The 24,685-nt window shown below is 58.8% G+C and overlaps 1 protein-coding gene across 6 annotated transcripts in view; it reads right to left on the bottom strand.

The window, feature by feature from the left end:
* Positions 1-17,741, bottom strand: part of CFAP100 (cilia and flagella associated protein 100) — a 34,548-nt gene extending 16,807 nt beyond the window's left edge. The window contains exons 1-12 of one of the 6 annotated variants that reach the window (XM_061397348.1): positions 17,623-17,741; positions 17,141-17,251; positions 16,691-16,799; positions 10,851-10,925; positions 6,198-6,298; positions 4,170-4,356; positions 2,188-2,255; positions 1,953-2,116; positions 1,685-1,765; positions 1,205-1,386; positions 420-452; positions 213-339 (exon numbers count right to left, since the gene is read on the bottom strand). In XM_061397348.1, the coding sequence (XP_061253332.1) occupies positions 213-339; positions 420-452; positions 1,205-1,386; positions 1,685-1,765; positions 1,953-2,116; positions 2,188-2,255; positions 4,170-4,356; positions 6,198-6,298; positions 10,851-10,925; positions 16,691-16,778 (1,106 nt within the window). In that variant the 5' untranslated portion in view covers positions 16,779-16,799; positions 17,141-17,251; positions 17,623-17,741. Of the gene's footprint in view, positions 1-212; positions 340-419; positions 556-1,204; positions 1,387-1,684; positions 1,766-1,952; positions 2,117-2,187; positions 2,256-4,169; positions 4,357-6,197; positions 6,299-10,850; positions 10,926-16,690; positions 16,800-17,140; positions 17,252-17,622 lie in introns of all 6 variants that reach the window. The other 5 variants (XM_061397350.1, XM_061397345.1, XM_061397349.1 and 2 more) reach the window with 5 other exon arrangements.
* Positions 17,742-24,685: the final 6,944 nt, after the last annotated feature.

The following is a 24,685-nucleotide window of genomic DNA, read 5'->3' as shown; positions in this document are numbered from 1 at the left end:
ACCGCAAACTCAAGTTCACCAAATCACACGAACATAAGTGTCTGCTCAGGAAACACCTCGATTTTCAGGCTTACGTTTAACTCTAGACCCTCCAGGCTGGACATGGCCCTTCCTCAGCCTCTCCCCTGTTCCAGGCACCCCAAGCTGGTGCCACTGGGGGCCACTCCCCAGCAGGCCAGTCTCCTCACCACTCCCTCCCCATGCCCACTCACCTTTTGGACTCCACCCCGCTGGGCATGCTGGGCAGGGTGCCCTGCTGCTGGCTGGCAGTGCTGGGCAGTGCCTGGTGCAGCCGCATCATTTGCAGGAGCTTGGCAGGCCTCCTGGAGCTCTGCCCCTCTGGGGGAAGCAGAGGGGGCTGTCCACCTGCCCACCCCCCGCCCAGAGAGAGGCTCCTCCAGCTGGGGGCCGCCACATACCTCTGGAGCTCAGCTTGCCCTTGGTCTCTGGTCCTGTGGGAAGCCAGGAGAGGCTCAGGGTCCCAAGTACTTGCCCAGGGTCTCCCCAAGTGGCAGGACTGCTCAGAGAGCTGGCCAACCTCCCAGAGCCTGTGGGCTGAGCAGTGGGGGTTGGGGGGGCTCTGGGGGATGGAGAGGCCTGACCCAGGGGTGGGTGCTCTGGGGGATGGGGAGGCCTGGAGTGGGGTGGGGGGCTCTGGGGAATGGGGAAGCCTGGGGGGGCTCTGAAGGATGGAGAGGCCTGGGTAGGGGGGCTCTGGGAGATGAAGAGGCCTGGAGGGGGGTGGGGGGCTCTGGGGGATGGGGAGGCCTGGGGGTGGGGGGCTCTGGGGGATGGGGAGGCCTGGGTGGGGGGACTCTGGGGGATGGAGAGGCCTAGAGGGGGTGGGGGGCTCTGGGGGATGGAGAGGCCTAGAGGGGTTGGGGGGGCTCTGGGGGATGGAGAGGCCTGACCCAGGGGTGGGTGCTCTGGGGGATGGGGAGGCCTGGAGAAGGGTGGGGGGCTCTGGGGGATGGAGAGGTCTGGGGGGGCTCTGAGGGATAGGGAGGCCTGGGGGGGCTCTGGGGAATTGAGAGGCCTGGGTGGGGCTCTGGGGGATGGGGAGGCCTGGAGGGGGTGGGGCTCTGGGGATGGAGAGGCCTGGAGGGGGTGGGGCTCTGGGGATGGGGAGGCCTGGAGGGGGTGGGGCTCTGGGGATGGGGAGGCCTGGCCAGCGGACACAGGTGCACCTGCCCCTCCTTGCTACCTTTGTCCCCCACCGAAGACAGCAGCAGGCTCTCCTTGAAGGCCTCCACCACCTCCTTGGCCTGTTTAAGAGCCACGTGCTTCTTCTCCTGCTCCTCCAGCCACTCCTTGGGTGACAGCTTGTACAGGAAGTCCTTGTAGACCTTGTACTGCTGCAGCATGTCCTCAAATTTGGAGATTTCGCTGCACCCGGGAGGGGACAGGCGAGGTCAGGCTCCATCCCTGGGCCCCTTGGAGGGGAGGCAGCCCGGACCCTGCATGTGGGCGAGAGGGCCGGCCTGCGGGGCAGCACAGCTCAGTCCCCAGGTCACCGCCACTCCCAGGGCAGAAGGGCCTTGGGGTGAGCCCTGCCCCACGTCTCGGCCTCGGCCACCCGCAAGGCTGGGGCTCCTGGACATGATAAGGGTGCAGAGCGGTGTGCCACACGGAGCTCCCTGGGCCCTGGGAGACACAGAGGGGCCAGTGCGCCCCCTGAACTCACCTCTTGATGTTCATGATCTGGGTGGTCAGCTCACGAATCTCCAGGATCTTCTCCATCTTGGCTTTGGACTCTTTGTCAGCCCTGGGGGAGGGGGGCGGAGGGGAAGGGGCTCAGGGGAGCATCCACGCTGCCTTCAGTCAGGGCTGCAGGCGGGGAAGCTGCCAAGCAGGGGCCTGAACTGAGGGCAGGGGTCTGTCCACGGCCACTGCAGGCGGGATGGGGGAGTGGTGGGCGTACAGGCCTGGGCCAGGCCCAGGCAGGGGCTCACATTCTCAGCGCCTGCACGGAGCTGCGGTCGTTCTCCCTGAGAAACTCATCGAACAGGGCTGCGTCCTTCTCCAGGAATTTCTCCGCCCGCTCCAGCTCGGCTTCCTCCTGGGCCGCCAGGCTCTCCAGCCGCTGGATCTCGCTCCGCTTCATGTCCAGGGCGTACTGAGGGCGGGAGCAGCATCATGCGGGCCCCACAGGGACAGGGCGCGGGGCCCATGGGGCAGCCAGCCTACCTGGATGAGAAACATCTGCCGGTTCTGGTCCACGTAGCTGTTGATGTTGTTGGGCTCCAGCTTCTTTTCTGCAGTGAAAGGCACGAGGCATCTGGGGGTGAGCAGGCAGTGGGAGCAGCACCCCCAGGCGGTGGCCAGGGACCTGTGAGCCAGGAGGTGCGCTACGCCCGCCCTGAGGCCTGGGTCACAACAGGGGCCACAACAGAGCGAGCTCTGCCCCCAGGCTGTGCAGATACAGAGCGTCTGCATGGCTGGAGTCTGGCCAGGTGGGAAGTCCCTCCTCGGGTCTGACTGCAGTTGCTCTTGCTCGTAGCACGCTTCTCCCTAGAATGAGGCTCTGGACGCCCCACCCTGGAAGTTTCACCTGGCTGGTATCCTGAGGAAAGGTCTATTGGCCAGGACAGTAACAGGATGGGGTGGTGAGAGAGAAAACAAGGCAGCAAGATCTCTAGTTGGGGCGCCCTACGCCTCCAGCAAGGCTTCCCAGGCGGCACTGGTGGTAAAGAATCCACCTGCCAAGGCAGGAGATGCAAGAGACACGGGTTTGATCCCTGGGTTGGGAAGATCCCCTGGAGAGGAAATGGCAACCCACTGCAGTGTTCTTGCTGGGAAATCCCATGGACAGAGGAGCCTGGGGGGCCACAGTCTACAGGGTCACAAAGAGTCGGACATGACTGAGCATCTGAGCACACGTACAAGCCCCCAGAGGCTAAGTCCACCCTGGCAGGGTTCAGCCGGGTGGGAGGAAGCTGGGATGGCCATCAGGGCCGCCTTCTGGAGCACAAGCAGCGAGGCATCGCAGTTGGGGCCAAGGCCCACGGGGCCTCTTTGCTGGCCTTTCCGAGAGCACGGGCTGGGGTGCCCCCGCTGTGGACGCAACGGTGGGCTCTCAGCCTTGTCCTCAAACCCGCTCCTTTCCAGAAGGATGTGCCGCATCCAGGAGGCCTGTTTTAAGTTGAGATGCCTGGCCTGGCCGTCCTGAACTCCTCGAGGAAGTCAGACCTGCTGGGTCCAGTCTTGCCCACTTGGATGCCCCCTGCTACTCCCGGGTTTTAGCAACAACAGGCGGTGGAGGCAGAGAGAAGACACAGGTAGAGTGTCACACTCGACACGTCAAAGACATTCAGGGCTCCCACCCACAAACCAAGCCTCGGGGTCAGGGGCGGAGGCCGGGGTCTCTCCATGTTCACATTCAGGGCCCGTAGAGCCCAAGGGGTCCAGGACTCTGACCTCAACTGGTTCTTTCAAGCTTACTGGTTTATACTTCATCGGGAGAACACTGATGCATATGTTTAGTACTTCAGACTTCCTTGTTTTGTCCCTCAGTCGTGTCCGACTCTTTGTGACCCCATGGACTGTAGCCCACACACCAGCCTCATCTGTCCATGGGATTCTCCAGGCAAGACTACTGGAGTGGGTTGCCATGCCTTCCTCCAGGGGATGTTTCCAACCCAGGAATCAAACCCGGGTGTCCTGTGTTGCAGGCAGATTCTTTACTATCTGAGCCACCAGGGAAGCCCTTCAGACTTCTTACCGGGTGATGAAAATAACAACAGCTCACACACAGCTGCCTCTCACTACATGCAGTGAGTGAAGACACTGAACCCCGGGACCCACGAGGCTAGTCAGCAGCAGAAGAGGCAGCAGCAGGACAAAGCTGACTTGCCCAGGACAGACAAGCCAGGTGAGATGCCTACATTCGACACACAGTGAAGCCTGCCCTCACGGCGCAGCTCAGCATTCCGACTGCACACACTGCCAGGGTTTAAAGGCTGCTAGGGTGGCAGTCCATCTGGAACTGATCCTTGCGGCCTGGGAGGCAGAGGTCAGGCATAAAGAAGGCCTGTTGCCCCCCCGACACACACACACCACAACCCCGGATGGCTCAAGCCCGCTAAAAGCACTGCTCTATAGGAAGGGCAAAGGCGGGCCTGGAGACCGGGGCTGGGGACCGCGGGGCACAGAGCGGGGGTGGGGTGCACCTCGGGTCATGGCGAGCTTCCAGGCCACCTGCTCGTGGAAGCTGCGCAGCTGCTCGGCCCGCTCCTCCTGGTCCTCCGTCTCGTCCTCCAGCTGCAGCTCGCGGCGCAGGCTGGTGTGCTTGGCAGACACCTTGGACGAGTAGGTCATCTTCTCATGCACCCGCAGCTGCTTCTTCTGCTCACGGTCCTGCGGGAGGCGGGCCGGAGGGCAGGGCTGGGTGGGGACGGACGGACCGGCCCCTCCCCGCCGCCTGTCCCGTCAGGACACGCACAGGCGGAGGTGCACACTTGGAGGGGTGTGGGGGCCCGTGCGCGTGTGCTCTGTGCAGGGGGGAAGCGCTCGGGTGGGGAGCATCTCTGTGCAGAGAACAGGGTGCAGGCAGGAAGGGCACCAGAGGAACTGGGGAACCCTGGTCAGATGTGATTCCAGTCCAGGGTTGCAGGGACACGCTCACTGCCTCATCCGTCTGAAGGTCATACTTAAACCGAGTGTCTTGGGCTGTGATTTCTAACTGACAAACCAAGTCTCAAAGAAGCTGGATCATCAGAGTTTCCAAGTTTGATAAGGAAGCTCGCTACTTACTGGGGGTGACCTGGGGCTGGGGGTCACTGGGGATCAGCAGCACCCCAGTCCTTCACTTGGGAGGGGTCTCAGGATGGGGGGTGCTTTCTTCCCGGTGGCCTAGTGCCCACCCCTCCTGCCACCCAGGCCCTGAGGATGCTGCTGGCTTGAGCCTGCATGTGGCTTCCCCTGGTCAAATCCGACATCCCACTGGTCCTGCCAGTAACAACGCCCGTTCCCCTCTAATGCGTGGTGGGCCCTGACTTGTGTGTCCTGGTACAAGAAAACGGAAAGAGTCACCCGCGAGGATTCCAGTCGGAAAAGGTCTGCAGGTGGAAGGCACTGGGAGGCTCCTCAGAGTGAGGAGGCTGGGGCTGTGCTGGGGGGGTGGGGTGGGAAGGGCGGGCAGAGGGCCCTGAAGGAAGGCAGAGGGTCCCTGAGGCCGGTCCAGGCTGGCAGAAGGAAGTCCAGGCTGCGCTGCTGCTGGATGGAGGGGAAGTGTGTGTCGGCGTGTGTGTGTCTGTGCGTGAGTGTGCACTCGTGTGCGGGGGTGTGCACACGTGTCTGTGTGTTTAAGTGTGTGGGCATGACAGTGCATGTGTGCATGTGTGTGCATGTGTGTGCGGGTGCACGTCTCGAGCACCTCTCAGATTGGCTCAGGATCTGTCGCCCCTCCATCCAGGCGGGAGGTGGGAGCATGACTGGCACCCCGTGGAATCCTGATCAGGTCTGGGTTGGAGCCGGAGGCCTTACCCATCCCCAAGTGTCCCTGGTCCTGGTCAGGGTGGCAGAGGGAGCCGCTGCCTGAGGAATCTCAGAGGCTGAGCCCTGAGCTGGGGGCACACAGGCCACCCCTGAGGGAGCCCGGGACACTGGCCACGCCTGTGCCTCTGACCATGTGTCCCAGAAACATGACCCACTGGGTGAGTCCCCTCAGCCTGGCGGGGTGAGGTCCGTCATGATGCAGGGCAGTGGAGGGGCAGACTAGCTGGGCGCATGGGGGTGCAAGAGACTCTGCCGGCGTGAAGACACAGCGTGCGCTGGGGACAGGGCTGACCCTGAGACCCCCACGCACGCAGAGACACAGCTGTGTGTGTGCACGTGTGTGTGCACGTGTCTGGCCACCAGGAAGTCCAGTGAGAGGGGACTTTGCAAGGCTAGAGCATGCGGGGGGTCTCCCAGGGCCTGGGGCCCAGAGAGGGTGTCGGGAGGGGATGGCGTCTACACCAGGTTCCACAGAAGATGAGGCACGCTGGCTAAGCCTCTGGGACAGACGCTCCCTGGGGGCCCCCTGAAGATAGCCCGGGAATGGCAGTGGTGACGCTGGTAAGAGGAGGAGGAGAGACCCGGGGCCAGGCGGAGTCGAGGCGCCTTCACAGGCAGCGTGAGCCATCGACTGTCCTAGAGCGAGTGTGCGGGGGACCAGTGCTCTGGCCGAGGCGGGCAGGCTCCCCCGAGATACTCACCAAGAGAGACTTGTTCCGCTCCTGTTCTCTGAGCAAGAAGAAGTCCACGTCCCCGGACATGTGGAAAGGATTCGCTGGCTGGTCAGGAACATTCTTGGACGCTGGGGAGGGAGAGGTCCCGTTAGAGAACCAGGGGCGATCTGTGCCTCCAGGGTCCTGGCGTCCCCGCCGCCCAGCGAGGAAGTGCCCACTAAAGCAGGCGCAAAAAGCAGACGCTCTCTCGGATCCAGCTGTGCCTGAAGTCCGTGCCTGGACTTCCCAGCTCTATAAACTTACCTGCTTGGTTTAGCCTGTTCAGCTTCCATCCCTGGCCTCTGAGAGACCGTGTAACACAGATATTGCTACATTCCTGGCCCTCTGTCCTCGCATTTAGTCTCAGGAACCCTGGGGCCATAAGGAAGAGAAGTTCCACCTGCCCTTTGTAAGTGATGCAACCGACTGACCCTGGAGTGTGCGCAGCCTGCCTGCAGGGGGCGGGGAGGCCAGCAAAGTGGCTCCGTCCCTGCAGGAGCCGCCAGGAGCAGCGAGGGCAGAGTGCCGGGCTGCTCGGGAGGTTGGGGCTGCCAAGGACCCCGTCCTGCTGCCCCCAACCCAGGCATGAGGGAGATGTTCCCCCAGCCCAGCTCACCAGGTGTCAGAGAGCATGGAACACAGAGGGCGCCAACCTGATGGCTCAACAATATGGTTGCTCTCCTGCTACCCTCTATTTAGAAGAAACAGGGTTCATCATTAAAAAAAAAAATCTTCAAATTAAAAGGAAATTTGTATGTGCTCAGTCATGTCTGACTCCTTGCGACCGCATGGACTCTGTCCATGGGATTTCCCAGACAAGAATACGGGAATGGATTAGCTGTTTCCTTCTTCAAGAGACCTTCCTAACCTAGGAATCGAATTCACGTCTCTTGCATTAGCGGCAGATTCTTTACCATTGAGCAGCCAGGGAAGCCCAGCAATTATTAAAATAAGGAGACAGACAACCGAGTAGAAAAGTAGGCGGAAGGCTTGTGCCTTATAGCACAGAATCATCAATGCCCCGTAAACACAGCTCGTCCCCTCGCTGGTCACGGGGAACATGGGATGCTAACGCATGCCCAGCGGCCCAGGTAACCCAGAAAGGAAGGGCTGGTGCCCAGGGCTGGAGTGGCGTGAAGTGACCGGAGCCCTCACAACCTGGTGGTGGGCTGTGAGCTGGTACAGTCGCTCTGGTAGATGTTCGTGACAACTTCTGAAGTTTAACATCCCAGCAGCAGTTCCAGTCCTCCTGGTACGCGCAGGGGAAACAGCCTCAGAACAGCAGGTGGTGGACGAGGAGGGGGACGTGGAGTCCATCTCTCCCCACAGATGCATCAGCGATAAATGTGCAAATGGAGGGGCTGTCACAGAGCCCCTGCTGAACCCGCCAGGACCTCAGACTCCTAACAGGACCCCACGTGACCAGGCAGGACAAGAGCAGGAAGGAAGAGGAGGGGCGACAGGACCCGTACTCTAGGGGGTGCTGAAGGGCGGGGAGCTCCTGCCTCCAGCGAGGCCCTGTCACCAGTGGGGAGATGAACAAGGACAGAAGGGGAGCTTCAGGGGCTCCGAGGGTGCCCAGCAGCTGGCCAGTGGCAGGCAGGCCATGGTTTTTCCAGTAGTCACATATGGATATGAGAGTTGGACTATAAAGGAATCTGAGCATGGGAGAATGGATGCTTTTGAACTGTGGTGTTGGAGAAGACTCCTGAGAGTCCCTTGGACTGTAAGGAGATCCAACCAGTCCATCCTTAAGGAAATTAGTCCTGAATATTTATTGGAAGGACTGATGCTGAAGCTGAAACTCCAATACTTTGGACACCTGCTCCGAAGAACTGACTCATTTGAAAAGACCCTGATGCTGGGAAAGATTGAAGGTGGGAGGAGAAGGGGTCGACAGAGGATGAGATGGTTGGATGGCATCATTGACTCAATGGATCTGAGTTTAAGTAAACTCCGGGAGTTGGTGATGGACAGGGAGGCCTGGTGCGCTGCAGTCCATGGGGTTGTGAAGAGTCGGACATGACTGAGCGACTGAACTGCACTGAACTGATGGGGACAGCAGACCATCAGCCATCCTCGGGAGAAAGGAGGGAAATGTTCTAGATGGCAAACGGGGTGGAGGCTGTACCCAAAGTTGTACACATTTATCAAAATGGATCAAACTGTAACCTGGAGGCTGTCACCGCACTGCATAGGAATGGTGCCTCAGTGAAGACAGACTGCAAGCCACAGTGCAGACCCCTGACCCTTAATGTCATGCTCAGCTCAATGCAAGCATCATGGGTGGAAGAGACTGTTGGGTGAACAGCTGGAATCAGCAATGCGGGATCAGGCTGAACCCAGCGCTCACAGGTGGCTTCCAGGGAGGCAGGTGAGAGCACAGAGCCCACTGGGAAGGGGTCTGTGCACACACAGGCAGACACAGGTTCTCTCAGGAAGCCTGGTTAACGCTGAGCCAGAGGAAATGCAGGACCCACAGAAACAGCCTCAGTGACACCACCAGGAAGGGGGCAGACGTGCTCGCCACAGGGACAGGCTATCGGATGAGCACACCGTTTCTCCACCAGAAGCCCAGGGAGCAAAAGGACACGGAGGCTGCACTGCTCGGTTAGACAAGACTGAGGCGCTCAGATCTCAACTGACTGTGGATGAGAACAAATCTGTGGGAAGACGTTCCTGAGACAACTGGGTAAATCCGATGATGGTCTGGTTCACTGCTTCTGGGCATGTGAGAAAGATCCTGATATTTGAAAAATGCACACTGCAGGAATGAAATGACGTCTGGAGTTTATCCTGGCAAAACCTGTAGCAATGTGGATGCAACCAGAGATTATCACACTAAGTGAAGTCAGAAAGAAAAAGACAAATACCTGATGATATCACACAGACGTGGCATCTCACATAGGCCACAGGGACCTCCCTGGTGATCCAGGGGCTAAGTCTCTGTGCTGCCAAAGGAGGGAGCCCGGGTTCGATCCCTAGTCAGGGAACCAGATCCCGCATGCCGCAACTACGGCTTCACATGCTGCCAACTAGAGACCCTGCGTGCCACCATGAAGACAAAGATCTCGTGTGCCCAGCTAAAATCCAGCGCACCCAAAAAGGGCTTCCCCGGTGGCACTGGTGGTAAAGAACCCGCCTTACAGCAGGAGATGGAAGAGACGCAGGCTCCATCCCTGGGTCGGGAAGATCCCCTGGAGGGGAAATGGCAACCCACTCCAGTATTTTTGCCTGGAGAATCCCAGGGACAGAGGAGCCTGGCGGGCTACAGTCCACGGGGTCGCAAAGAGTCAGATGTGACTGGGGGAGTAACACTTTCACTGTACAGCACAGATAGTCAATATCCTGGGATAAACCATAATGGAAAAGAATATAAAAAAGAATGTATATATGTATATAGCTGAATCACTTTGCTATACAGCACAACAGTGTAACTCAACTACACTTCAAAAAAAAAACCAACAAATTTTGAAACAGTAAGATATTCTGGCAAAGACAAAAAAGTAAAAAGAGGAGAAGAATAGGTGAAGCAAACGTGGCTAAATCTTATCTGCTTCCTATCTGGTGACGAGCACACGAGTTCACTGACCTTCAGTCTCTACTGGGCAGGTTTGGATTTTGATAACTAAAAGAAAGAGGGAGTGGGGGTGGGCAGGGTGGACAGGGCAGCCCAGCCCCAGGGTGGGAGCTTGGCCAGAGAAGGCAGGCTCAGGGAACATGCTCAGAGCTGCACACCTCTGCAGGAGCAGCAGACTGGCTTGTGGGGCCGGGTTGGGGGTGGGGACAGACTAGGAACCAAGAGGGAGTCCAGGAAGCCAAGGCGTGGAGGACACAGCAGGGCCCAGAGGACAAGGTGTGTGGCTGCCAGATGCATCCCTTTCTATCTCCTAACAGGTGGCAACCTTGCAACTCAGTGAAAAGCTACATTTCTCAGCCTCCCTTGCAGATACTGATGGCCCCATAACAAATGGAGTGTGGTAAGAAACTGTTGGGTGGGGCTTCTGAGGAAGATCTTTTCCCAAGGACGGCTGAGTTAGCCCTTCTGTTTCCTCCTTCTCCTTGTCTGGAAGCAGATGTGATGGCTGGAGCTACCACAGCCATTTTATGACCAGGCAACAACCTTGTGGTTGAAAGACCTGAAAGTAAAGAAGGTCGAGCAAAAAGACTTAGAACCTGTTGCCTGGAAGATTTTGCAGGACTGCTTTTGGTAGAGCTCCACAGAGCCCTGGCCTGCCTCCACACTTCTCATTACCGGAGGAAAACTCAATCCTACTTCGTTGCTTAGTTCCTGTTACTTCAGGTCTCAGTAATCTAGTTTCTAATGAAAACAGAAGCTTTTCTCACTGTCCTTCCCACCAGAAGCTACGTCTGAGGCCATCTGGGGCCTGAGGGTGAGAGTTCGCCTCCCGCTGATGGGCGTGCACCCCCAGGTCCCTGAGGGTGAGAGTTCGCCCCCCGCGATGGGCGTGCACCCCCAGGTCCCTGAGGGTGAGAGTTCGCGCCCCCCCGCGATGGGCGGGCACCCCCAGGTCCCTGAGGGTGAGAGTTCGCCCCCCGCTGATGGGCGTGCACCCCCAGGTCCCTGAGGGTGAGAGTTCACCCCCCCCGATGGGTGTGCACCCCCAGGCCCAGAATTACCTTTGCCGTTTTTCGCGTGCTTCTTCTTTTCTTCGGAGCCTGAAGCACTATTGTCCGTGGGTTCTGGGCCATGCTCTGGGGAGACACACCGGTGACAGCCACAGCAAAAGAGGCAGCAGCGTGGGGCAGCTGTGCACGCGGCATGGCCCAGCCCTAGGGCCTCAGCTGCCAGGTGACCCTTAGCTCCCACACCTGAGATGATTACACTGACTTTGCCAGGAAGTTTTGAGGACTGAGCAAAAAAAGGGCCACAAAAGTTCCAGCACACGTGCCTGACCCATGACGGCATCTTGTGACTCCCGTTGGGCACCCCTCCCCTTTGCTCCTAAGGACAGAGCAGGACGGCTTTTCACAGAGGCCACAGGCTCTGCGCCTCTGACGCCCGCCCAGCCAACCCTTCTGCTAGGAGCCTCCTCAGGCCTCCGGGGGCTGCAGTGGAAGACGCGGAGACCCTGTCCCTGCCATTCCCCTGTCAGCTGACACCACGGCGCCTCCTGAGGCAGGCAGGCAACAAAGGGAGAGAGCAGGTGGGTGGCTGCTGTTACCCGCTGGTCACTTGGTCTGTGGAGATGATCCCACTCAGCACTGAATTCCCCCAACGCTCCACAACTCACCACACATCCCCCAGAGGCCCTACAGGAGCCTGGAGCTCAGCAAAATCCGTGCCTCAAGCATCCCCAGACCCACAGCCAGGCCCTCCTCCTCCGCTCAGCACCTGTCCTCACCAGCCCCCACGGCCCCCACGCCCTGACTCCTGAGGCCCAGCCCGCCGTGCAGGCTCTGTGTCCCTCTTCGAGGTGCCTTTCTCGCCACCATGGCGCTTGTCCACACGCCCTTCCTTCATCTGGGTTCTTCCCAGCATCTCCCCCGTGCCCGCCTGTCCAGGACAGCAGGAGCTCACCCCACCCAGGGCCTCCCTGGGTCAGCTCTGGAGCGGTCCCTTCAAGACTCAGGAGACACTGCTGCTTCTTGGTAACAGACGAAACCGAGACACGGGAGGTGGGCTCGGACAGCACAGGCCCGACGCCCACCTGCCCCAAGCCTGGGCACTCCTGCCCTCCAGAAACCCCCATGGCCCAGGTGCCGCAAGCGAAAGGCGCGGGTCTGTGCTCCTTGATGGGGCTGCGACGGGGGTTGGGTTTCTCCAAAAATAAATCAATAAATAAAATTTGTAAAAATAATTTCCTTAAGACACTGGCTCCAAAGCAAGAGAAGGGGTCCCGTTTCTAAATTCCCACCAACAGACGTGGCAGGGAAGTGGCTCCAGCCCGTGTGGCCCTTCAGCAATCATTCAGCCCAACGTGGAGGACGGTCCTTGCTGTCCAGCCTGGTGTTTCCAAGTGCCACTAGCTCTGCTCGCCGCACGAGGGCCAATGAAGCCGAGAGACGAGGGGCTGAGGCGAGAAAGAAACTTGAATCAGGAGCCAGCAGATGGAGAAGACGGTAGGCTGGCACCTCAGAATAACCATCTTGTGGGGTCTGGAAAAGACCCTGATGCTGGGAAGCAGGAGGAGAAGGGAATGACAGAGGATGAGATGGTTGGGTGGCATCACCGACTCGATGGACGTGAGTCTGAGCGAACTCTGGGAATTGGTGATGGACAGGGAGGCCTGGCGTGCTGCAGTCCATGGGGTTGCAGAGAGTCGGACACGATTGAGTGAATGAACCACACAATGGGGTCTGGATGCCAGGTTCTTTTATAGATCAGAGATGGCAGGAGATGAGGAAGCAACATGAAAAGGCCATTAATCTTGCAAACGTCTCCTAGAATGGCAAGTCTCGGGCCGGGGGATGTGTCAGTTTCTTCCTTGCCATCCACAGGTGCACAGAGTTCTGGACAAAGGCACTTGTTTAACAGCCAGGCAGGGGGCAGGATTCTCCGAGGCAGGCCATTCCGTATGATATAGTAGCAAAAGTGACAGAAAGCAAGTCAAAGAAACAGTTCCAACGTGGAGTCAGAACTGACTTCTCCTTCCAACACTGGCACCAGCAAGCCACGCAACTCAGGCCGCCCTCCCCACCGCTGCTGGACTGGAGGCTGGAGGCTGGAGCCACGCCACAAAATGCCAGAGTCCCCCGGAACCCCCCTGCCTCGGCATGAACTTCTCTCCTGGAAGCTGGAGAGTTCCTGAACTCAGGCCACCCTCCCCACCGACGCTGGACTGGAGGCTGGAGGCTGGAGGCTGGAGCCACGCTATAAAATGCCAGAATCCCCCGAATCCCCCCACCTTGGCATTAACTTCTCTCCTGGAAGCCGGAGAGTTCCTGTCCGGGGTTCTGTCAGCGCCCGCCTGCTGGAGAGTCATTTTGGTGGAGAGACTGACTCCCGGGTCTTCTTGCTTGGTCATCTCCCATGACATCACCCCTTTTCTGGATATCTATTCTATTCAATGCCATCATGAATGGAACTGCCCCTTAATGCCCAAGTTGGACTGTTCATGGCTGGAATATGGAAACACAACTCATGTTTGTATGTTGATCTTGTATTCTCCTATGCTGCTACATTCATGTATGAGCACACAGCTTTCTCAGGGATTCTCCACATACAGGATCACGTCATCTGTGAGCAGAGTCTTGCTTCCATCCCCATCTAAACGCTCTAGCTAAACTCAGCATGGCGTTGGAAAGCAGTGGCAGAAGGTCCTAACCCCTGGGGAAAGCTTGCAGCCTAACAGAATTTCATTGTGAGCTTCCTGTATACCGGGTTCTGGAAAAGACAGCAGCCTTAGAGGCATATAAAGAGCCCCCAGCCTTCAGGTAGATGACAGTCTACTGGCTGGGGGAGGGGGCCAGGGCTACTAGAAGATAAAGCTGGAGAAGGAGGAGGGTGGGGAAGGTGTGGGCGCCCCAGGAAAGCCCTGGATGGTGGGCTGGGGAGGTGGCTCACTGAGTAAGCTCGGGGGGGGGGGGGGGCCGAGTGGGGCACTCTGTGCAGGGACTGCCTGGTCTGTCCGAGGAGCAGACAGGAGAATGGCAGGTCACTCTGCCCCAAGCCCTCTGAGAGTGGGCCTGCCTCTGTGCCCCTGACCTCTGTACTGCAGCACAATGCCAGGCACAGAGCCGGGGCGCCCACACGCAGCCCAGCCCGGGGCTTCAGACAGCCCGATTCTGCAGCTCCCCAGACTAAGACTGGGGCGCTTAAAACCACGTTCCCTAAATCACCAAATTAAAGGACTGCATCCAGCCCCACCCCCACAGTCAGCAGCGGACGGGGGAAGGGACGCCTATACGCGGGGAGGGGGCGTCCCCAGCTCGGGAGGTGCAGACATGGGGGAGCACGTCCCCCCCCACCAGCCTGCTCAGGTTAGACCCTAGCAGTGAGCTTCCTTCACCAGGAATGACCCCTTGCCCCGCCCAGTCTCACCTTCAGGAGATACCACCATCCACTCAGTGATCACTCCCCCCTAATCCACCCCTCGAACCAAGAGGCTCAGGCGGGTTCTGGCCTGCATGCCAGGAGCCCCCAGAGACAGGAGGACCAGCCACAGGCCGTGTCTCCCAGAAGCAGGGGTCCTGCAGCCCTGCCCCCACCAGCCCTGCCTGGGGAGCCTGGGTTCCATTCTGGTGTGGCCAGCCCCTCTTCCAGGCCAAGCTCCCCACCGAGGTCCTCTGCCCTCTACGCCAGGGCACAGACTAGCCATGTCTCGATGGAGCTGTGGCCATTTCCCCCACCCCCACCCCCGCTCAAGGTGGGAGGAGTGGTGCCCCAGTCACACGCTCGTATACCTGGGCTGTCTCCATCATCCCAGCACAGCCAAGCGGTCCTCCCCCTGCCCCCAGGGCCCTACACGCTGGTGCGCACTGGCCTCTGTCTCCTCCCCTAGCACCTCACCTCATCCCCAGCTCATGGCCGAGAGCACCCTCCCCTCTGAGAATGGAGTATTTTCCGCCACATCAATAAACAAGGAAGTCACAGTCTAAAGTGACTCCTGCCCTCCAGGGCACCCAAGAAGGAGAACAATACCTGCGATCCCAGGGTACCAGTGCCAAGGGTAAAGGAGGGACACGGGCCCCAGGGAGCTGACAGGCACAGGAGAGGAACGATTTCAGCGAGCCCAGACTCTCGCATCTCCCCACACGTGGAAAAGCGCTAACTTCCTTAACCCAGGCTATCTGGTTTTCTTTCATTAACAATAATCTTTGATGTTCAGACTACCTGCTCTTGGTTGCAAAACTTCCATATAACCCGCCTCCTCCCCTCCCCTCCTCGTAGCAGTTCTCTCAGTGTTTCTCCAGGCTTGAAGTCCTACAGATTCTCACTGAATAAAACATAACTCAACCTTTGTGTGTGCTCAGTCATGTCTGACTCTTTGCATCCTCATGGATTGTAGCCTGCCAGGCTCCTCTGTCCACGAAACTCCCCAGGCAAGAATACTGGAGTGAGCTGCCATTTCCTACTCCAGGGGATCTTCCGAACTCAGGGATTGAACCTGCGTCTCTTGAGTCTCCTGCATCAGCAGGCGGTTCTTTACCACTAGCACCACCCAGGAAGCCCAAATATCCCCAGGGACTGAAACCTAATTCTGAACTTGTAGGTTGCGAATATTTTTTCAGTCAACAGCACCCTTATGTTGCATTGTTTTGTGTGAGCGCATTTAGAGTTATTTTGTTATCTGTAAACATTTCAAAGCTATCTTTTTTCTGGTAACCCCAGTTCAACCTTTCTTCATTTCTCAGTTTACTCCGGAGCAGAGCGGATGAGAAAAAGGGAGGGGGTAAAGCACACAGTGTAACAGGGGCAGCCATGGACCGCAGCCACCAGCAGAGACTGGTACCTGCACACGGGGAAGCGCCTTTGCTGGAAGCACTAAAGGTTTACGGGAGCTCGAGGTTTGATAAGGAGCAGTCTGCACAGCATCTGGGTTAACGGGGAAGAAGGCACAGGGAGCGTTTCTGTTGTGTGGCCATTGGTATGAGAAAAGGACAGGCCGTGCGTGCATTTGTGTGGACGTGTGCAGGGTGTGAGCACAGCAGGCATCAGGCTTGGAGGGAGAGAGAACACAGCGGAGCCTCCAAGCAGGTGGAGTTTCACACGGGGGCTCTCAACACCCTTTGGAATTGAAGCTCAGGAGCAGTAAACAGAAGCAGAGGGTGTGTGGCCAGTTCTGCCCCTCAGCCCCGCGGCCATGCCCGGGGCCACTCAGCGGGAGCCCCGGGGAGGAGGTGCGGGCCTCCAGTGCGAGGGGCTGGCCAGCAGCTGAGGCTGCAGGAAGGCTGAGCGAGCCCCACCTCCACTGCGGCACCCTCCTCGAGGCCTGTCTTGGGGTGAACTGTGTTCCCCCCTCAAATGAATGCTTTTGAAGATCTGAAGTCCCAACGCCCAGCACCATAGCATGCGACCCTGTTTGAAAAGAGTAGCTGCAGATGTACCTCCGGTGAGGTCACGCTGGGCGTGAGCACAGCCTTAATAAGAAGGGGAATAAAGGAACACAGACGCAGAACGTGAGGATGGAGTGAAGATGAGGCCAGATACCAAGGTGATGCTCCTACCAGCCAAACACCACCAGAGGGCGCAAGCAAACCACCAGAAGCTGGGAGGGCACAGGGCACAGGGTCCCCTCCTGCCTCAGAATGGAAGCATCCCTGCCCGGGACTCCTGGTCCGGGGAGCTGTAAAACAATAAACTCTGAGGGTTAAGCCCCAGGCTGGGGTGGGGCTTGGCTACAGCAGCCCTAGGGATTACAGCATGGAGTTTCTAGGGAACTCGGCAAAGCCTGTGATTTCTGGTCCGTGGCCTGGCTTAGAATCTCTGTCGCCTTGATTCCACCTTGAACCCACCGTCCCAGGCCCCCCAAGGCTGCCTCTGACGCTGCGCAAGCCCTCCCCAGCCCAGCACTTACTGTTGAAAGTTACGCTCTTGGAGACCATAGGAGGCAGGTTCTCGGACATCGGCGCCGAGGAGGAAGCGTGCACCGAGAAACCTGACATCGGCTAGAGGAGACTCCCAACCTGGGGAGAGACAGCGTTTGAGCCGGTGGGTCCAGCCCGCAGCCCGCCCTCCGCCGACGGCTGCTGAGAACAGCGGGCGCCTGCCCAAGGCTCACCACGAGGACGACACTTGCAGCTCCGACCCGCCGCGCCTCCCTCCTCTCCCCCGCGTGGTTCCAGCCGCCCAGGGCTAGTCCTGCTCGCAGAGCCGCCCACCCACGGTCAGCCCGAGCCTTGGCCCCTCCCACCCTCGACCAGCACTCAGGCCCGCCCCTCCCCAGAAGCATCTTCCCACCACCCCATCCTCTTCCCTTTGACCAGTTGCCAATAGCTGGTGTATCCCTCTAACAACGGTCGATTACCTAGTTCCCCTAGAAGGTAAGCTCCCTGAGAACCAGAGAAGGCACTGACTGGTGGCTCATCAAGCGTTCGGCCCCACCGCGGCGCTTTTTCTCACTATTTGCGGAGCTAGTCTGCATTTTGCAGAGGAGGAAACAGTAGCAAACGGTCCAAAGTCACAGCCAGGAAAGGCCGAGGCTGGGATCCCGCCCAGGATTCCTTGCCTCCAAAGCTTGTACCCTTCCAGCCGCATGCCTGCTGCAGCCTCACGAAAGGAATCGGGGGGTACTAGGCTTGTAGTAGGGCCGGACCTCCCCACACCCACGTCTGGCCCGTCTGGGCGTGTGGAGAGGGTGCATGGGCCTGAAGGGAAGAGGGGTTGCTAGACGGCTGGCTATGCGATGAGTAAGGAACAGGGAGCCTTGCGACAGGGGCTTGGAGGGGCGCGCGAGGTGTCCGCCCCGACCCCGCCCGTGGCTCCCGCTCAGGTCCCTAGCGCACCCACCCGCTCCGCTCGCCGGCGCTCCCTCCGAAGCCTCTGAGCTGCTGCCCCGGGGCTTCGCGAGCCCAGGCCTCCGGTTTACGTCGCCATGGCAACCATTCTCCAGGAGGGCGGGGCTGTGACGTCACAAAAGCTCCGGCCTCCCCGCTGCGCCGGCGCTGCAGAGGGGTTGCGCTGTAAGAGGACTCGCCCCGCCCAGCATGCGCGGGCTTCCTTCCCAGTCTGCGCCCATCTTGCTGTTTCCGTCATTCTCCTGACTGATTTTTTTCACCTGCACCACCTACCTGCCTCTTCCTGCCGAGTGAACCTTACAGTCAGGAGGGGCGGCTCTGACAACTGTGGTCCCGGGCCGCAGCATCCCACGTGCTGGGAACTAGTTACAGAAGCCAACGTTCTGCAGGACCCGGGCTGCGGCCCCGGCGATCTGGGCTCCGACAAGCCCGCCTGGCGAAGGTGACTTCAGTGCTGACTCGAGTGGAGATCCGCCGCTCCACAGGCTGCATGTGACGCATGATGAAGGCAGGGTGGCACACCTGTCAGTAACAGGGAGGGGTCCGCGCTCGATCGCCGAGACTCACCCCCCACCCCCACCCCCACCCCGCGAGGTCCCATATCCCCCAAACAGCAGGAGGCCCCTCCGTGAGATTTGACCATGGCCATCAGTTCTGCCCACACATCTCATCTCAGGGATTTATAGATTGACAAGGGTAGCTCAGACAGAATCCACCTGCAATGCAGGTAGACCTGGGTTCTATCCCTGCGTTGGGGAGATCTGCTGGAGAAGGAAGTGGCTACCCATTCCATTATTCTTGCCTAGAGAATCCCATAGACAGGGGTGTCTGGCAAGCTACAGTCCATGGGGCCGCAAAGAATCGGACTCGACTGAGTGACTAACACATATAAGGCATTTAGGGGCCACTGGGGACCTCTGGACAATCCGCAGGCCAGTACTTCGGAGCCATTGAGTCCCAGCAACTCCCGGCTCTGCCTGAGGCGGGAGCAGTTCTTTGGTCTGTTCTGGGTCTGCCCAAAGTCGGGGGAGACTTACAGTCCCAATGATCCAGCTGCCGGCCTGAGTCTGTAGCCCTGCCTCCCTGGGGTCCACACTACAGTTTGAACTGTGTGAACCAGTGGCTGAGTAGGGAAGCACACTGTTCTGAGAGGGCTCATCTCAAGCACCATGAGTTCTAACTAGACTTTAGGAGTCTGGAAAATATCCATCTCAAAAGGAGAAAAGCCAACCCCTTGTTAACAACATGTGAGCTGAGTTCCCCCTGAAAGAAGGTGTGACAGTCAGAGTTCTTGAGAATAGATACAGAAATCAACTGTAGCCAATTAAAAACGAAAAGAGCAGGGGGGCTCCCTGAGTCTGCAGGGGGTGGGAGCCAGCCACCCCCAGATGGTGGTGTCAGGAGTGAGCCCAAAGCGGGCAGCAGGTGTGACCCTGGCCATGAGGGGTCCTGATGTGTGTTTCTGACCTGCAGAACCTGGATCGCCTGCCTGCCTTTATGTCTGATAGGCAGGCCCCTGAGGGTCCCGCCTCCACCCTGACTGCGAGAGAGGCAGGAAGGAAGTGGGGGCTCCTAAGAAGGGGTCCCCAGCTTGGCGTGGGGGGTGGTTGTCAGAGGCACAGGTGGTGCAGCAGGAGGACAGGAGCTGGTATGTCTCCACGGCAGCAGGTCTAAGGTCACTCCTACAAAACCGACTCTGTGCCTGGGCTTCTATTCACCCCGTTTTTGGAATGATCTTTATTCTGATGTCAAACTCCTACTGTTAGCAAACTCAGGTTCAGCTGCAGGTCGATCAAGAAATCAATACTGAGAGACAAGTGTTAGGTAACAGGAAAGATGGTTTTATTGGGGAAACTGGCAGTCTTGGGGAGAAGGTGGACTTAAGTCCAAAAGACTCAACTCACTCCCTGGGTTTTGCTTGGAGATCACGTAGGAGGGGGCTATGCCAAGGCAGAGGGTTGTGGGGGCCATGATCAGCACATGGACATTCTTCCAATTGTGAGGTAACCAGGGTCAGCATCACCAACCTTCTGGTTCCATCCGGTCTGGGGTCCACATCTTGTGGGCAGCACACAGTTAAGTTCTCCCATCGGGCAGGGGTTTCGGTGTCTGCAAAACAGCTCAAAGGGTGGGGCTCAAAATATTATCTACAGTCCTTGAGGAAGATCTAAAGGCCCCTGACTTTGTGCTGTGCTTAGTTTAATGACTAACCTCTTATATTTTGTCTTACTTGACTGTTTTCCTTTCTGTGTTTTCTCATTTCTCTGATCACATTTATTCTTTGGCTAATGTTTTTCTACAAACAAGAGGCAGGTGGATGACATGAGTGGGTAGGTCTGTCCCAGGAAGGCCCCAGAGGGTCCTGCTTGGTTCCACTACATTTCTCAAGACTCAGTTCAGGGCTGACCCTTGGGAGACGTCCCTGGAACAGGGTATCCTGCTGCTCTGTCCCGTCACGGCCCACATCCTCCAGGTCCTTCCGCCAACACTGCCTAGCCCTGGCTCCTCTGGACACCCGAGGGGTCTGGCGGGGGAGAGGCTGGAGGGCGGGGACATGCTGGAGCCAGAGCATCTGTCCCCTCCCTCTGCCTTCAAGGGCTCCTCGGCTGTGGCCTCCTGGGCAGGCCTGCATGGTTCCAGCCTGGCCAGGAGCCCTGGCTAATTTCCCATGGCCCCACCATTCATCCCCATTTCGACATCTAGTTACTTCCGTCACATGTGTAACAAATTTCCTATATTCAGCTTCCTCTCCTGGAAACTCCCGGGGCTTCTGTTTTGCAGATGAGAGCCTGACCCCCACCCACTGCTCAGAGACAGGAGACCTTGGTGACCAAGGGGACAGGCTGTGGCATCAGGCAGGGCTGGATCCATGCTGACCCTCTCTGGCTGTGTGACGTCGGACAATTTACTTTAGTGCTCTGGGTCTCAGTTTCTCCACCTAAAAAGTGGGACATAACACCTGGGGGAGATGCTGTGTGAGAGCACAGAACCCAGTACCTAGCTCAGGATGCCAGTCTGCCTCTGTCATAGCGTGGCCGGGGGGCTGTCCTGGGTCACAGTGTGGCCGGGGGGGCGTCCTCTGTCATAGTGTGGCTGGAGGGGTGTCCTGTGTCATAGCGTGGCAGGAGTGGTGTCCTGGGTCACAGTGTGGGGGTGGCCTGTGTCATAGGGTGGTCGGAGGGGTGACCTGCGTCATAGGGTGGTCAGAGGGGTGTCCTGACTGGAGGTCTGCAGGACACCCCAGCAGGGTGGTGGTGATCTCCACAAGGAAGCTGACAGTCAGACTAGAAAGTGTTTGCCCGCGACCACAGCCCATAAGAGGCAAAACTGGGACTCAAACCCGGACAGTCTGACTGCACAGCCCAGAGCATGATCACCCCTGTGCCTCCTTCACCCCACCCCACCCCACCCCAGCCCCTGCCTGGGGAAACAGGGTGCCCAGGCGTCTGGGGAGGGCCAGGTTAGGGGGTCCACAGCTGGGGGTGGACCCTGTGGGTTCTCAGCCAGGCAGGACCCCTCCCTGTGCTTCTTGGCCTCAGGGGGCCTGACGTCTGGGCCAGTGTAAGTTTAGAACCCCTCCCCCGGGTGCCAATCGTCTCCTGCAGAATGGACATGGACCACGCGGGACGCCTCCGTGGCTGCCCCGGGAGGCTGGAGGCTGACAGTGGCAGTTGGAAGGAGCAGCCGTGCTGCCGACAGAAGCCCAGGGTGCTCTCGGTAACTCCCACTGGGGCTGGACGGGTGCCTTCCCCGGCCACTTGCATCTGGATTTCCCTTTCTCCTTCCCTCAGGTTCAGAGGTTGCAGGACATGGAGAAAGTCTGCCTCGCGGTGAGCCAGAGCTCTCGTGGGCCATTCGGACCCTGTGCACGGCTTCCGCCTCACTGGCCTGCCACACGGGGCCACCTGGCTGCAGTCCTGCTGTGGTCCACACTGCTCTTGCGGGCCCAGCCAGGGAGGCCACCAGGCCCTGGAAGGGAGTATGAAGCATTCCACTTGCCCTGCAGGCTCCTCCCACCCCAGGGCCTTCACCTGCCCTGGCAGTGTTTGGTACTAGCCTGCTCTTTCCCTCACTGTCATCGGATTGCTTGCCTGACAGCGCAGATGGGCAGGTAATTTGATTGGCACCTGGGGAGAAAACAGGGCGGCTTTTGGTATCCACATTTGGCTGCAGGAGAATGTGTTCAGAGAGTTACAGGCAAGGTGTTGGAGCCCAAGGTGGGAGTCTGGGCCGGGGTCGAGGATGCCTAGGGTCTAAACAGGGTCCTGGGAGGGCCCTGGGGCGGGGGGGGGGGGGGGGGGGCGGCGGGGGGGGGGGGCGGCGGGGGGGGCGGCGGGGGGGGGCGGCGGGGGGGGGCGGCGGGGGGGCGGGGGGGGGCGGCGGGGGGGGGGGCGGCGGGGGCGGGGCAAGGACGCTGCGGAGCATAGGGAACGGGAGTGACCCTGCGAGGGTTGGCATGTTGTTCCCGCCGTGAAAGGGGGTCTGTCATCGCTCCCGGGATCAGATTTGCTCCCGGGATCAGAGGACGCTGGGGCAGGCGGGCAGAGCGGCGGCTGCGCGCGGTCCGACCGGCCACCTGGCGGCGCCCGAAGGCGGTGTGCGCGCCGCCCCCGAACGCCCTCTGTCCGGCGAGACTCACCAGGGAAGAACCTTTTGTCCCCGGCCGCGGCGGACGTTTCCCGGTGACGCAGGACGGTAAACAGCTGAGCGGAGGGCCCACGTCAGGCGCAAACGGCGACCCTGTGGCCGGGCGAGCCCGCGGCCGAGTCCGGATCGCTGTTCTGCGCGCCCGCGGACGAGGCCGCGGCCACCTCTGGGCACTGAGTCCTGCTGGGGACCCCAGGGCCCCTTCCTGGACTGCTGCAGACCGCCGCGGGGCGGGGTGGGGGGGGCGGTAGAGGGATGGGGGGTGTGGACATCAAAGTCTATGCGGCCCCTGTGCCCACAGGCAAACACCCTCCCCCTCCAACCTGCCCGATTTAAACCTGGTCGGGAAACCTGCAGTCCTGCCCAGCCCCGGCTCCACAGGAATCTTCATTTGTTCAGAATCCTGTTTCAGAAACACAGTTTAAACCCCATCCTCCCCAAACTCTAACCCAAGGTGTTTTTACCCCAACTCTGCTGGGCCCTTTAGTGAAAAGTGAGTGAAGTTGCTCGGTGGTGTCCAGCTCTTTGCGACCCCATGGACTGTAGCCTACCAGGCTCCTCTGTCCATGAGATTTTCCAAGCAAGAGTACTGGAGTAGGTTGCCATTTCCTTCTCCAGAGGCTCTTTCTGACCCAGGGATCGAACCCAGGTCTCCCACATTGTGGGCAGACGCTTTACTGTGTGAGCACTTCTGAAACCAACAGCAATCAAGCCTAGGGCTTCCCTAGTGGCTCAGTGGTGAAGAATCCATCTGCCAATGCAGGAGGTGTGGGTTCTGTCTCTGGGTGGGGAAGATCCCCTGGAGGAGGGCATGGCAACCCACTCCAGTATTCTTGCCTAGAAAATCCCATGAACAGAGAAGCCTGGGGGGCTGCAGTCCATGGGGTCCCAAAGAGTCGGACACGACTTAGCAATTAAAACACCACACGACCATCCCTGGTCAGTTATGTGTGTGACAAATATGCCATTTTCTAAAGACTTTATAGACATGCCTTCCACGTTTTTGTCTTTAATCCTCCTGGAAACTATTCGTGTGTGTCTGTAGTATGTCAGAGGCTCAGCTTCACTCTTCCCCTGTTTGGCTAATGGATTACTGCCAAACACTGAGGTCTGTAATTCCTCTATCTGCACTTTGATCATGGCCGCATGTGGAGTATCCGTGCATACCCTGTGTCCCGGCTCTGCTTTATTCAATCAGTCTCCTTGTCATCTGTTTCGTTCTGTGTCGTGATCACTCATCACTACAGTGGTTCTAAATATCACTTCCTAGTGACAGGCACACAGGGTGCTGCGTCGGCGCCTTCGGAGTGCGTGTTTTCCTGCACAGATGCCCCTGGGATACCACGCCCTCCTGCTCTTAGGTCGCCTGATTGATCTCTTGGCCTCCTGGTTAGTCGTCTCCTTAGGACTTGCCTTCCTTCTCCCTGCAGGACAGTGTCTTCTACACCCTTGCTCTCCTCCCTTGTTTTGGTGGAGTGTTCTTTTAGAGGCTTTCTGAGACCGTCACGGGAGTGAACTTTTGAGAGCTTGCACTTTCAATCACATGATTGATAGGTTGGCAGGGTACAGAATTCTAGGTAGGAGTAATTTTTCTCCTGGGACATTAAAGGCATTTGCAGCCCCTTATGACAGATAGTATTTTCCAGAAATAGCCAGAATAGCACGTCCAGTCCTGAATGGTCTTCCAGAACCCCGCTGCTCTCCACCAGGACATCCCTCGGACCTTGGCAGGTGTTCGGGACGCCCTGACAAACAGCAGGTGTGGGAGTCAGGTGGAGTGAGTCTCCAGAATAAGTCACAACAGAGAGAGGGCTTCCTCCTGGCTCTCTCTCCTGGACTCTCTGCCCTGGAACCAGCTTCCTCGTTCTGAGGAAGCCCTGGCCACGTGGGGAGGCTACACGTGGGTGTCCTGGCTGGTAACCCCAGCTGAGGCCTCAGCCTGGAGGCAACACCCGTCCCAGGCGTGAGTCACCAAATTTGGGATAATTTCAGGCTCCAGGCTGCAAGTCACCAGCAGATTCCAAGGGCTGCAGAAGTAGAGTGCCCCCTCCGCGCCTGCTCAAACGGAAGATTTGACAATTTGATCATCCCGGCAACTGGGATTTGCGATGCAGCTTGTGTGACAGAACGGCCCTCCTCACGCCAGCTACCAGCAGAGCAGAGCCGAGGACACAGCAGTGAGCCCTGCTCCTACGGAGACGGGGGTCCAGCCAGCACTTCACGTAAATGTGCAGCTCAGTTCAGTCGCTCAGTCGTGTCCGACTCTCTGCGGCCCCATGGACTGCAGCACGCCAGGCCTCCTTGTCCATCACCAACTCCTGGAGCTTCCTCAAATTCATGTCCATCGAGTCAGTGATGCCATCCAACCAGCTCATCCTCTGTCATCCCCTTCTCTTGCCTTCAATCTT

The sequence above is a fragment of the Bos javanicus genome, chromosome 22, assembly GCF_032452875.1.
Source record: "Bos javanicus breed banteng chromosome 22, ARS-OSU_banteng_1.0, whole genome shotgun sequence".
Lineage (NCBI taxonomy): Eukaryota > Metazoa > Chordata > Mammalia > Artiodactyla > Bovidae > Bos > Bos javanicus.
This window is presented reverse-complemented; position numbering and strand designations above follow the sequence as displayed.